Below are 14,723 nucleotides of genomic sequence, written 5' to 3'. Positions count from 1 at the left end.
TCCATTCCATCCAAACTTTGGAATATTGCAGTACTAAATCACAGTAAGAAGACTTTTTAACATGAAAAAAACACATTTTATTGCACTTAATTTATAAGAAAATAAAATTTCTAAGTGAATCAAATCATAGACACAATCCCTTTAAAGGTTTTTCCTCCATCCTGTCAGGTTGTTACATATCTAAAATTAACAAATTGAAATCTGATTTCTTTAAAAGAAACAGACTATAAATAAACCAAAAAAGGAGGAAAAAAAAGATCAGCTAGGATACAGTGTTAAACCACTTTCACAGTTCAACTTGAGTTGTGGCTCTTGGAGAATGAGGCAAATCAATTTGACAATTGCATTCTTTTTTATATGACAACTTTAACAGAAAAACTGAAGCATTTTTGCTTTGTCAGTTACTCACCCAACTGTAACAGCTATTCTCAAATTCTGTAAAACACTACAACCGACCAGCAATTTTGTTTTCATTTTTGAATATTTTTTTGAAATATATTGTCAGTTTCGTGTCTGTTTATTCCATTCACCACAGCCCTCACAAAGAAACTTCCCCACAGAACAGGCTGCAAGAGCTTTGTTCTAAGGAATGTATTTAATTTTTGCCCAGAAAAAAAGAAGAATAAAAGAAAAAATAAAAAAGAAAATAAGCGTTGCACACACTCTCTTTACTTGCAAGCAAACTTCACTCTAAATTGTCTGAAACTTTTCCATTCACAGCCTCTTAGAGGCACAGTTGGCTCAAGTTTCAGTGGCAAAAAAGTCTCTTCTCTGTAACCAAACTAGAGCAAATTTGGAATTCAGTCTGGGACTAAAACGTCACAGCAGAAAAAAAATAAAAATATTTTTTTTTCCTTTCATTTAGCAGCATAAATAAGTTTGGCCACTGGGAATACAGTACAGGGCTGGGACAACAATCCCATAATTGAAGACCTACTTCTAGCACCAGCATCATATATTAAATCCATCTGAGAAATCTTCAAATCCAGGACAATTTGCCACCTCAGAGTAACTTATGCATTGAAGAACATAGATGGAAGCAAGAGTAAAAGAGATCAACGAAGACTAATACTGTGATTGACATTGGCAATGGTTGGCAAAAAAAAAAAAAGCTGTAAAACTGTACAAAACAATTCACAGTAAGTTTAGCTTTTCCACACATAAAGGACTCTGCTTTTCCAGATGCTGCCTTGTTTGAAAGACAATAACTGATAATGGAGATATGAATCTCCTTTCTAGAATAAGGTAGAGTAAAAGAACAGGATTAACAAGAATTGTAACAACTTCTACATCTCAACAAAGCTCAGTGATCATTGAGAGGAAAACAGAAAAGAAATAATTGCACCTGGCTTGATACAGAAAGTCACATTTTGCAAAGCTGGCCCTTTCCAAGGTGAAGTCTTTGATGTAAAGAGAAAAGCAAATGCCTCTTTTGTCAGTTACAGTTTTCAATTTTGTGTCTTCTCTTTTGTAGCCTGTAGGTCTTTAGGATCTGTTGCCCCAAGCCAACATCCTGCACCACCAAGGACAAGGGTTGTTTTTTTTTCCTTTTTGTAGAGGGAGGGAGAAAGGACAAGAACATCATTTGCATTTCTGGACAAAATAATCTTTTCAAGCTTCACTTTATATCCACATCAAAGTCCAATACCAGCAGCTTGGTTTCCTCAGTCCCATTCCGACTTCCAACTGCACACACTAGCTTTGTGTTGGAGGCTCTGATCCGCCATACAACACCTCCACTTCCTCCACTTTCCAATGTAACTAGATTTCGGATAAATTCACCCGTTTTTAAGTCCCATAATTTTACAGTCCCATCATCTGAGCTGGTAATTACAAAGTTCTTGTTGAACTGTAAACAGGTCACAGCACTCTGATGCTTGTTGGGACCTAGAGCAAATAAAAATTCAAAATTAAGTTAGCAAAAAAAGTAACACCACAGTCTACTAAACTAGCCCTTCTCTCCCCCAAGAGCAAATACTATTGTTTTTCTATAAAGAAAGAATTTTCCCTTGTTCGATAGTGTCTGACTCTAGGAGGCGGTCCCTATGTCTGTTTCTTAGCAGAGTGTGTGTGGGGGGGGAGATTAAATGAGTTAAAATCCAAAATACAATAGGTACGTGATGGAGAAACTATGGCACGTGTGCCCGAAGTGGCATGCAGAGTCATGTCGCCTGGCATGCGCGGTGTTGCCTGTTCCTCTTCCAAGTTTCTGGTGTGCATGAGCAGATCAGCTGGCCTTTGTGCGTGCGGCAGTGCCGGAAACTAGAAGAGCTGGTCTTCTGTTTTCCGGTGAGAGCATGCGTGCTGGCCAGCTCATCATCACACGTGCAAGCGCGCAAGTAACCGTAATACTAGCTGCTTGATGCACATGCAGGAAATCGGAAGTTCATTTTTTGGTGCGCGCATGACCCCTGGACAGCTTCTCTTCTGGGTTGCAAGCCAGATGAGTGCGCACGCTCCCTTTTCAGCACTCAGTGTCGAAAAGGTTCGCCATCACTGCAATAGGTGGAGGTGGGTTCTTTCTCCTAGTCCTCCAGCATGGAATGCCATCAGAGATCCAGGCCAAACTGCAGACCCAGGTTTGGAGACAACCAGTGCAGCTTGGGAAAGGGGGTATTTACTTACTAGATGTGATGCAAAAACTTTTTCCTTATATAATTATAATTTATTAAAATAATAATTTACTAATACTAATGTTATAATACTTACACTGGTTTTACATTTAACTACTTTCTTTGGTTAAAATTTGGAGATTTTGGTTTAAAAAAGGCAAAAATAATTTATTGATACATTTAACTTTAGATTTTTCTCTGTATTAGGATACTGGGATTATTTTAGACTGGTGAAATGTGGATCTGTCAATAGAGTGGACATATGAATGTGTATTTGAAGATAAGATTTTATTTGGAATATTGTGCATTGGAGTTTATCTTTTGTAAAGAGGTGGTTCCTCTTTGTCAAGTTAAGCTTGTTTTTTATATTTTGTTTATATTATGTATGTTGGGACAATTTCATGACTTTTAAATGGGTTAAGAGGTGAATTGTGGAATGTTCAGTTTTATATATGCTAATTAAGGTTAAAGCTTTGAATGGATATTTTTGTTGGTAACTGGATTGAAGATGTTACTTATCTGATTTGCTATTAAGAAATGGATAATGGGATGAAGAGTTTTACATTTGTTAGCAAGGAGGAGGTAAAGAGACTAGACAATTATTTATATTTGCCATAAAGCAGGAGTTGTTTTCTTAGGGGAAGGAATGGGTTTTTTTAATATTTATTTTTCTTGCAATTCTCTCCCCCCTCCCTCTAGCTTCTATTATCTTTAATTGTTTTATTCAAAGCTTTAATAAAATTATTTGGGGAAAAATACAGCACAGGTTTTGTTTTGGTCTTATTCTATAAGAAACCCACACCGGAATGAATACAATTAAAGGTACCAAAGGTACTTTCCTTGTAAATTTTATTATTTTAAAAAATCAGTTCCAGTAGTAGTAGTAGTAGTAGTAGTAGTAGTAGTAGTTGCAGATTTTATTTATGAGAGAAAATAGAAAAATTCAAAAAACTAAAATACGTCTCAGATTATTTTTCTCACAGAATGCTTCAGTATAGATATAGTATAGTTCAGTTGTTTTAATTGAGAAGCCAACATTTTTTCAGTTTTTTTCCTATTCCCAAAATCTGCTTAAAACTCTTGAATTAACATTCAATTTCAGAGTCATACAAATAGCCAAGCATCAGGTTGGCAGACCTAAAACTACTATATAATTCTGTGGTAGGAATTCTTACATAAATATTTGCAGTTTCTTTAACCTTGCTTTCCAAATTACATAATAAGATTTTTCCTTCCATGAAGCATCTACCCTTATAAGATCTTTGAAAGCACCCAACAAAACCCTTGGGTTGTTTTGACTAATTGAAGAAAAATATCTCAAACATCAAAATCCACCTTGACAATTTAAGAGTGAAGCATTAAAATACCACCTTAAGCAAATTGAACATTTATTTCTAAACCATTTATAATGTATCTAGAGCATGATCAAATATTGTTACCAGAAACAGTGCAAAAAAACACAGTATGGATTCACATAAACAGTACCTTTGAACCAATCTTTTTAAAATTATATATAGTTCACAAATATGCAATATAGTCATGCATACATGTATATAGATTAGCACTAAAACAATTTTATGACTTAGTTACACAAGGCTGTGAAATCTTACCTTGTAACGTCTGTAAACACTGTCCTGTTTTGATATCCCAGATTTTGACGGTAGAATCTGCATTTCCAGACACAAGAATGTTGTCTTTGAGTTCCATTCCACTTGTTAATGACTGGTGACCTGTTAATGTGTGAATGCAATTTCCTGTTTCCACATCCCAAACTCGGATTGAAGTGTCAAGAGATCCACTCACCACATGGATACCATCAAACTATGAGAAAAGAAGTTTACATATATCAACATATTTATATTAAATTGTGATTATTCCTAGTTGCCTAATTATATTCACAGTTTTTTAATCTCTTCAGAATATAAATTGATACAAATCTATGAATACATATTAAGAGAACATATGCTATCATAAATTTACCAAAATTATCCATTTTTTGTTAAGGATAAACTCTTTGCTTCAGGAAGCTACTTCCTACTCATTTGGAACAAGAAGTCAGTTTTTGACACGGAGTAACTTTTTATTTTAAAAATGGTTCGGAGCATATGTGCCTCTATAATTTATAGGAGAAGTGCAACCTGGAACAATCTTATCATAGTGAAAGTTATTCTCATATATTTAAGTTTAATATGATTTAGACAAGATGCAAGATTTATTTTCTAATATCTACTAACAGACTGAAAACAATTTTTTAAAAACAAGCTTTATAAATGTGTAAGATACTTTGTTTGTAGAATAATAAATGTGTAAATCCAGCTTTTGGGAAGGACAAAAATCTTGTTAATTTGGTTTTAAAGTACATATTTAAATATTTATTTGCAAATGTATTTTTTAATGGTAAAGGAACCATCAAATTATTAAGCAATCTTCAAATTATTAGACATTCTTGAAAGGCTACAATTTCTTCATAGCTATATGTCATAGTTAAATTTAACATTTTATATTTTGATTGATTGAGTGGGTTGGATCCAGACTGTCAGATTTAAACTAAATCCACGCAAATTACTGGGATAGGCTAGTCATGACTAAATGTTTTGATGATTTTAGTCAGACTACTAAAAAGTATAACAAAATATCTAAGGATGTTTTCTCTGACAGAAAGAGGGAACTTTTTAAGTAAAAGTACACCTTGTTAAAATTTCTCCATTGCAATTCTTTCAGGGTATGGAATGTTGACACTTTGACATACATATAACTTATTGTCCATAAGAAATATAGAATAACTGTTAAAACTCTAAAACATGTATCTCTAAACTCTAAATTCTAAATGTATAATGGAGAATTTTAAATTGTGTTGACCTTTATTTCAGCTAATCATTGTCAGTTTTAGTTAACTATAGTTGAGAATATAGTCTGTGTTTTATAATTAGTAACCCATATCGGCTAGCTTTTTTTTTTTTAAAAAAAAAGAACAAGTGCTTCCAATTTGAATGGTTTTTGAAATCCAAATATAACACGAATGAAAGAAAATACACGTTAATGTGGCCTGTACTGTAGTATGCCTTTCAGATATAGAATTACAGGTGAGCAAAATTCAAGTGTTTCACTATTGCATAAGACAGTTTATTTCTTTCCTCTCTGCAGGGTATCAATTTTGAGTAACTTGAAAAAAAGCATTTAAAAGTTATTGAGAAGAAATATAACCCCTTATTTTTAGTCTCCATTGCAAAAGGAGAGGAGTGAGACAAAACACCGAAAATTAACCATTTCAATAGTATCATGAACTAAGTTGGAAAATGGAAACTGTGCATTGCATGTAGACCTTGAGTGCCTAAACCTGGCATATATGAATTAATGTACTGGATGAATGTGTATGACAGAATGCCAGGTAGCTTGCCACCTTTTGGAATTGTCCTAATACTAATCTATTTCACATATTTTTTTATTCTACAGGCCTTTTTTCTTAACTTTTAAAGTCACTTATAGTTGTCAAAAGCTATATGTGGCAATGAATATGTGATTCTAATTTGTATTATAAATGAAAAACATGTTTATTTTATTATCAAATCCTTTCAGACATACTAAGATTAAATGCTGCTTCAAACCCTGCAAGATACACTGTCATTACATAGTGGACTTTATATCTAATTTCTATCAGACAGAATCTAATAATTGTTACAGAATTTAACAGTTACTTGTGCCAGCAGCTGCACACTTCTTCATTTACTAATGATACACATGCAATTCTTTGTAAGCAATCTCTTATACTTTGCACTGTATAAATTGATCCATCTCTATGCGAAAGAATAACCAGATTCAAATCTAGCACTGAAATGTCAGTAACAAAAAGGAGGTAATAGTAAGTCTTCTTGTCCCTAGTACAACCCATTCCTGATATTGATGTGGGTAGCCTTAAGCAAGCAAACAAGATTTTATTCCCAAATACCTCAGCTATGTTCCATTAAGGGATTCAGTTTTCTTATAAATTACAGTACAGATTTGTACAAGTTAATTAGCTCAATATAATAATGCCAATGTCATATCTAATAACTGTTTTGTGATACTTCTATTGCCAATATTATAGTCACTGATATGTTCTACATTTCACTACCCTGAAATCTCACTCCTTTCAAAATTTTGTTCCACAGATGGGTGTGCAAATATGTAAATATGTGAATATGTGTATGAAAGATTTCTGTTCACAGAAACAGAGCAGTTTCCAATTACAATACAAATACAATAGCAGAGTTGGAAGAGACCTTGGAGGTCTTCCAGTTTGCTCGGAGGTATCTAGTATTAGGTTATGGTCTACCTTATCAAATGCCTTACTGAAGTCCAAGTAAACTATATCGATGGCATTCCTCTGGTTCACTAATTTTGTCAAAGAACGCAATAAGATTAGTCTGGCATGATCTGTTTTTGACAAACCCATGTTGGCTTTTGGCTATTATTTTATTTACTTCTAAGTGTTCGCTAATGCGTTGCTTGATTATCTTTTCCAGGATCTTTCCTGGTATTGAGGTCAGGCTGATAGGTCTATAGTTTCTGGATCTATTATTTTTTTCCTTTTTTGAAGATGGGAACCACATCAGCTCTTTTCCACTCCTCTGGCAGTTCCCTGTTGCTCCAGGATCTCTGAAAGATATTGTTCAATGGTTCTGAGATCTCGTCTGCCAGTTCCTTCAGAACCCTGGAGTGTAATCCGTCGGGTCCTGGTGATTTGAACTCGTCTAGGGTAGACAAGTGCTCACTTACCATTTTCTTCCCTATTTCAATTTGTGTTCCTAATCTGATTTTTGTGGTAGTTTTTAATAGGTTGGACTGTTTTATCCCTTTGTGTAAAGACGGATGCAAAAAATGAGTTAAATAGTTCTGCTTTCTCCCTGTTGCTTGTCACCTTCTTGCCACTTTCTCCCAGCAATGGACCAATTGTTTCCTTAACTTTTTTCTTGTTTTTAACATGTTGAAAGAAGCTTTTTTTGTTATTTTTTACTTTTGTGGCAAGCCTTTCTTCATTGTGAGCCTTAGCTTTCCTTACTTCATCTATGATGAATATATATGAGAGATGTTCTGTTATTAAACTTGTTTTCAATGAACCTCAATCAGTGGTTATGTATAGCATGCCATGACACAAGTATAATTGTCAAAAAAAGAATGTGACTTCAAGAGCTATAAATCAGATTCACTAATCTCCACAATGCAATTGAAAAATAAAAAAATATGAATCCTTGTTAAAATAATTTCATGTTTTTCTTTTTTTTGTAGCAAGTATAGTAGACGTGGATCCAATAAATAAAATATGCAATAATCTCCATTAAACTGGTTTAAAAATTCATCTTAATGTTTAAAACATTTCAATTTGATTAAATGAAGCAAGTTACTGTATTTTTCGGAATATAAGACAAACCTTTTTCCCTCCAAAAAGAGGCTGGAAATCTGGGTGCATTTTATACACTGAATACAGCATTTTTTGCCTCCTGAAACCCCGCCCCTTCACTAAAATGGCCGTGCATAGCTTGTAAGAGGCTTTCAGAGAGCTCCTGGGGGCTGGGGAAGGCAGAAATGTCCCCCCGGAACACTCTACAAGCCTCCTAAGGGCTATTCATGCCCCTTTTGGGGGGGGGGGAATGGGCCTGTTTTCACGAAAAACAGACAATTTTTGGAGGTTTGCAGAGTACAAAAACTTTAAAAAAAAATTGCCTCCTCAAAACCTTGGTGCATCTTATGCTCCGGTTATACTCTGAAAAATACGGTAATCAATGCAACTATATTTACACTTTCTATTTTAGAAGTAGTTATATGTTCAAGTATGTGCATGAAAAAGAAGAAAATTAAAATAAAACTGTTATAACTGGTATAATTCTTTGCAAAGCACTTTCTTTAAACACAAGTGCCACTATTTCATGTTTTTTATTAATTTATTTCTTGTAATAACAAAAATATCTGACACTCTAAGAAATGCTTTAAATGTAAATAGACATTTATTGTCATTAACAGGTACATCCTATAAGAATTATTCAATTTTTTTCAATTTAAGTATATTTAAAATTTAAGAGTCCATCTAAAATCAATTCATTAGTAACTTATTAAAAAAATCTTTCCAGATCTTTCTGCAACACAAGAGAACACCATAATAATATATAATAAACATCCCTATTCATTCCAAATGATTATTAATTGCCTAAGTTATTCAATTTTAAAAGATATGCTTAAATTTAGCTATTTAAGCTAAATTTAAGAAACTCACTTCAAATATATGGATGTATAGTCAGAACAGCTAGCACACTCCAGATTATCTGGACTGAATTCTTATAAAAGTGCTTTGTGGCACTTTTACAAGAATTCTGAGCACTCTGGCTATGCTCTGTTTTTCAATGTCATAACACAAAAGATTAGATGAATAGGGAAAAGAAGAAAAAGAAAAATATAGAATGCATAGACCAAATGATTTGACCTCTTTAGTTGCCAGTAGTGTACTGGCTGCACAGCAAATATTAGGCACCAATTAATTATTCTTGTTGAATACTGACGGCACAGTACAAAACGCTTACCTGTAATGAATAGACTCTATTAGTATGCCCTTGCAAGGTGTGTAGACAGGTTTCAGTTTCTGGATCCCAAACTTTGACCATGAAATCATAAGCTCCACTAACAACCCTCCTGCCATCATATTGTACACATCGGACTGCAGCTACATGACCCATCAGAACATGTAAACACTGGCCTGTTTCTATGTCCCAAACTCTCAGGGTGGCATCTCGAGACCCACTGACAACTCTAGGAAGTGGAAAAATAAAAACAATGTGGCTGTTTTAGCAGTATTTAGTCCAGACTAAATCCAGGGTTGTATGTTTAAGCAGACACTTAAATCGACCCAACTTATAGATGATTAAAAAATATTTCACTGAACTATTACAATCAGATTTTTAGTCTGAAAAAGAAAATATATTTGCAATAAATTCTGGATTTCAGAAATAAATTGTCTTGATCAAGAGATATGGAATTTAGCAATGAATTAAAATATAAAGTTTGAGATTAAGACTCTTAAAATGTGTCCTCTAAACATCTTTATACAAGTAGTTCTTGATTTACAACCAAAAGTGAACCCAAAATATCTGTTGCTAAGCAAGACAACTGTTAAGTTAGTTTTGCTTCATTTTAGGACTTTTCTTGGTAGGATGGTTAAGTGAATTACTGCAGTTGTTAAATTAGTAATATGGTTGTTAAGTGAATCTGGCTTCCCCACCAACTTTGCTTGTCAGAAGGCCACAAAAGATGATCAAAAGGCTCCTGGGACACTGCAATTGTCATAAATAAGAACCAGATGTCATGCATCCGAATTTTGATCAAGTGACCATGGGGATGCTGCAAAGGTCGTAAGTGTGAAAAATAGTCTCTTTTTCAGTATTGCTGAAACTTCAAATGATCACTAAACAAATGGTTGTAAGTTCTATTTAATATTACATTATTTTACTTGGAACACCTGATTACAAAATATTCATCTTGAACATGATTCCAGGTTTAAACTACTTGCATGTGTCACACCTTTTAATAATGAATTGAAAGTAGCTGCTTCTGTATATTGATCTGACTTATATTTTAAAATCTTGACTTAGAAACTATACAGTTAAAAAACCCAGCAGGAAGAGCCTTCATATTGAATAATTAAATGGAGCAGTATTCTATCACATCTTTTTGTATTCTTTTTTGCATTGTTTTTTTCCTCAGGAAACTTGATTTTTCTGAATTTGAACGTAAACTAAAGAATGCAATGTATAACGCATAATTATTTATATTTACAAGTTGTCTAATATTTTATATTAAATATAAAACTTCAACAAACTATCTACATAAAATATAATACTTAAATGTTGAAAGTATGTTTGTTACTTTCAAAACAAAGGATGTAAGATAAATGCTTACCTCTTTTCATGGAGATGCATGCAACGCACCGTTGAGGTATGCCCATATAACGTATGTATACATTCTCCAGTCTCTGCATTCCACACTTTGAGGGTCCGGTCTGTAGATCCACTGATGATTATATTGTCCCTCATCTGTGAAGACCAGACCCCACCTGTATGTCCAACAAGTGTTCTTAAACACTGAAAATAGACAATTAAATCTGGTTATCATTTAGACAAACAAAAAACAGATGAACCTATATAGATTATTATTGCACATAGTAATATTCTTCAGGCTGATATTTGAGATAGTCATGTCTCCATGTAACATGAACACAACAATTTTCTCATTGGCCTTCTTCAATTGTCTCATTATATACAAATGGATTATGGAACTCTACCAGCAAGTTAGCCAGGATACATTGAAATATATACTTGATTTGAATCTGATACAGGAGCAGCATAAAGCTGTATGTTTTTGCAACATGTGCAAGAAAGGAACAGTTTGCTTTTTCATGTTACTGCATTTTCAAATGTTGTTTTTTGCTGTCCAGGACTAATTTATGTCCCTGGATGAGAGGCTCATAAGACCCATGGGTTGCTCACCTATGGGAAGAGTTCATAATTCTAGAAGAATGAGACTAGAATTACAGTAGTTTCTATACTTATACTCAGGGACGTGCAGTCAGGGAAGGCAAGGCCTCACCACTGTCATCATGAAAAGAAAAAAAAAATGTAAAAGGAAAAAGGCTGAGGTAGTTGCTGTCAGAGTCACAGTGGATGACTCTGCTTAGTGCTTAACTGCAGGAGGAGGCGAGAGAACCACATGCCTCCTTTACTCTATCTTTATGATCACTTGAGCAGAGTTAAGCAAGGGTTAAAAGGCGAAAAATCCCTTATGCAAAGGAGGCACGTGGTTCTCTCGCCTCCTGTAAAGGGCATTTTTAGAGGCTTTTTAGAGTTCTCTGGGAGCAACTAGCTCAGTCTGACCTCAGAGCTCTTGCCTGTCTCCTTTTACATTTTTTTTTCTTTTCATGATGGCAGGCAAGAGCAGAGTTGAAATCCTCTCTGAAACAGCTGGAAAAGGTCTGTGTGTGGGGAGGGGGGGAGGAATTCAAAAAGTTTGATTGCATGCAGAGCCACGTTGCCTTTTCAAACACAGACACACACAGACACACACCTGGATAAAAGTATATAAGCCCAGCTTCACTGATTACAAGTTTGAAAAGGCAACGTGGCTCCACCTGCAATCAAAGGCTTGGATCGGAAGGCAGCAAGGGAAGGCAGAGAAGCTGCTTTCAAGCCATTGGAAAATATATCCAATCCAACTTCTGTGTTTGTGTTTGTTTGAGAGTGAGTGAGTGAGAGGGATCCAACTTCTCTGTGTGCATGTGTCTGTTTGAGAGAGGGGGAGGGAGGGAGGAAGGAGGGGGAGGGAGAAGAAAAAGAATGAAGAAAAACTTATTTTGCAAGGGGGGAAAGTGCTGTCACTTTAAATCGGAACTGAGCATGCCTGGCTGTGGAATTCTGGGAGTTGAAGTCCACAAGTCTAAAAAAATTTGAAACCCCTGTGTCAGTGCCTCACCGCTTGTCACTGCTTATACTAAAGACTTATATTATACTACCAAGAATAAATATATGTTTGAGAATACTACTGCATCCAGATCTCTCAGGCTGACACAACAGGCAGAAACACATTTTACCAGCTGCAGCCTTACCCCTTCTTAGAAAAAATTCACTTTAAGGATGCAGTGCTCTTATGCTGAAAACATTCAAACATCCAAGCTTAAAATGAACAGACTTTTAAATGACAGTGGTTTAAATTTGGTTATCTTAGAATTTAAAAAATTAACATTAAAATTAATAGTTTTATTAATATTATAAATCACTGTAAACTAGTAGTCATAAATACAAACAAATGTTGTTCTATACAAGGACATTAGTAAAAAAAATTCACAATGCATATATGGATATGTAATCATTAAGTCAAATTATTTTGGTTTTTTTTTCTCCAGAATTCTAGTACATTGCTGATTAATAGACTAATGTGCATTTGTATATATATAAAAACCTCAATATTCTTGGGATGCAAATGCAGACCTAACTTCAAATCAGAATTGGCTTTGACGAAGGGTCCTGCCACCCAACAGCAACAGGTCTAGACATTAGGTTTTTTCTAACTTAAGGACTCCTTATAATTAGTATAATGTGCAGCCCATTCTCCTATGCTAGAGAGGAAATGTATGAAAATTGAAACTAGGTCTACATTAAATATGACTGACTCAAATTATCTCAAACATCTCTACCGAAAGAGGTTCGCAGAAGTATTCATTGTTCCCAATTGATCATTCTTCCCAATTAATAAGAACAAATAAACTCAGATGTAGAGTACTTTCCTTTCTTAGAAGCATTTCCCTTCCAAGAACACAGAGGGTAAAGCATTAAACCATGCTAGAATTAACACTCTTCTGCGGAAAATATTAATAAATATTTGGTTAGATTACAGTTTTTTCAAGCCTCCCTTAAATAGGGATAGCCACTCAGATTGTTTTGAAATAACTTTTGTATAAACTAAGAACTTGCAAATTCCAAGAAATTAACAAGCATGTAGGAAAGCCACAATGATATAGATTTTATTTCTTTTTTTCCAAGAGGGCTTACAGCAATCTGGCAGAATCATATCCATGAGGGGTTGATATATTAACTTGAACCAATTGAGTAGATATTTTCATGCACAAATTTCATATGGATTATCTTAAATTACTAGGTAGGTAGGTGGGTAGGTAGATCTCTATAGAGATAGAACTAGAGATAGACAGGTTTTACTTGAAAATAGTTTTTAAATGTTTTGCTTGAATAATTCTAAAAGATTCATAATTTGCAACAAATTCAACATTTTGGCCAGTGACCTAATTTTAAAAACTAAGCTGTGGCTGGTACATATGGTAATTGTCCTTTGCCTTGGGCTGGAAAATATTCTGAATAGCCCTATTGTTTCTTTGGGCACTTTCTGGTACTAATTTTAGTTGTATATAACTGCTGGAAATATGAAAGGCAATTTAATTGAAATTTGAAAATGCACAGTATTTTAAATATAGTGGTTTTCAAATAGGTATTACCCAGACTGTAATAAATGAAATGGGTTAAATCCTAGTAATGCTGTATTTGGTTTGGTTTAGTAGCTTAAAAACCACCCTAAAGGTACTCTGAATTCTAGTGAACAGTGCTAAATGAATTAGCTACATCATCTTCTGAGTAGGAGACACACAAATTATTGTAAATAAACACATATTTATTTAAGTGTTATTTAAATTAAATTAAATGCCACATTCTATCTATAACATTGCATTTTTTTTCTGTTTATGGACTACAATTATGTTAAAATCATTTAGGGTGGGGGGGATGGGACAGGGTAACAAGAACTGCTAATATACTGCCAGTGACAATAATGGATTCATATAAAAGAATAGTGCATATGTAGTGCAATATGTGGTGTTAAATCTCCACTTCAACATTACAGTGATCATGTAACACTGCTCAAGAAGTAGTTTAGAGTACTTGAACTCAAATTATGGGTTATGAACCTTATATCAGCCCCAGGTATTGGGTTTTGTTCTCCATCTTGCAAGATGACCTGCTCTGTTATAAAGCAGAATACCACATTTCATATATTAATAGGAAACTCTGATTTAAAGTGGAAAGTGAAGTGAATTGGAAAGTATATCCTGTGGATCCACAGCTGTCATTTGACCACCACCTAACGGCTGTGACCAGGGGGGCATTCGCCCAGGTTCGCCTGGTGCGCCAGTTGCGACCCTACCTGAATCGGGAGGCTCTCACAACAGTCACTCGGGCCCTTGTGATCTCTAGGCTGGAATACTGCAATGTGCTCTACATGGGGCTGCCCTTGAAGAGCATCCGGCGACTTCAGCTAGTGCAGAACGCAGCCGCGCGAGTGATTGCGGGTGCACCTCGATTCACCCGCATAACACCTATCCTCCGCGAGCTGCGCTGGCTGCCTGTCGATCTCCGGATGCGCTTCAAGGTGCTATTAATCACCCATAAAGCCCTACATGGCAGTGGATCTGGATACTTGAGAGACCGCCTTCTGCCAATTACATCCCTGCGACCAATAAGATCCCATAGACTAGGCCTCCTCCGTATCCCATCGGCCAGCCAGTGTCGGCTGGCAACCACAAGGAGGAGG

At 35.1% G+C, this 14,723-nt stretch overlaps 1 protein-coding gene across 1 annotated transcript in view; it reads right to left on the bottom strand.

The window, feature by feature from the left end:
* Window positions 1–1,558: 1,558 nt before the first annotated feature.
* FBXW7 (F-box and WD repeat domain containing 7) overlaps window positions 1,559–14,723 on the bottom strand; it is a 134,945-nt gene continuing 121,780 nt past the window's right edge. Inside the window, 4 exon segments of the mRNA XM_032224220.1 lie at window positions 1,559–1,887; window positions 4,223–4,433; window positions 9,164–9,389; window positions 10,536–10,717. Of these exon segments, the coding sequence (XP_032080111.1) occupies window positions 1,619–1,887; window positions 4,223–4,433; window positions 9,164–9,389; window positions 10,536–10,717 (888 nt within the window). The 3' untranslated portion in view covers window positions 1,559–1,618.

Source organism: Thamnophis elegans, chromosome 9 (assembly GCF_009769535.1).
Source record: "Thamnophis elegans isolate rThaEle1 chromosome 9, rThaEle1.pri, whole genome shotgun sequence".
Classification (NCBI taxonomy): domain Eukaryota; kingdom Metazoa; phylum Chordata; class Lepidosauria; order Squamata; family Colubridae; genus Thamnophis; species Thamnophis elegans.
This window is presented reverse-complemented; position numbering and strand designations above follow the sequence as displayed.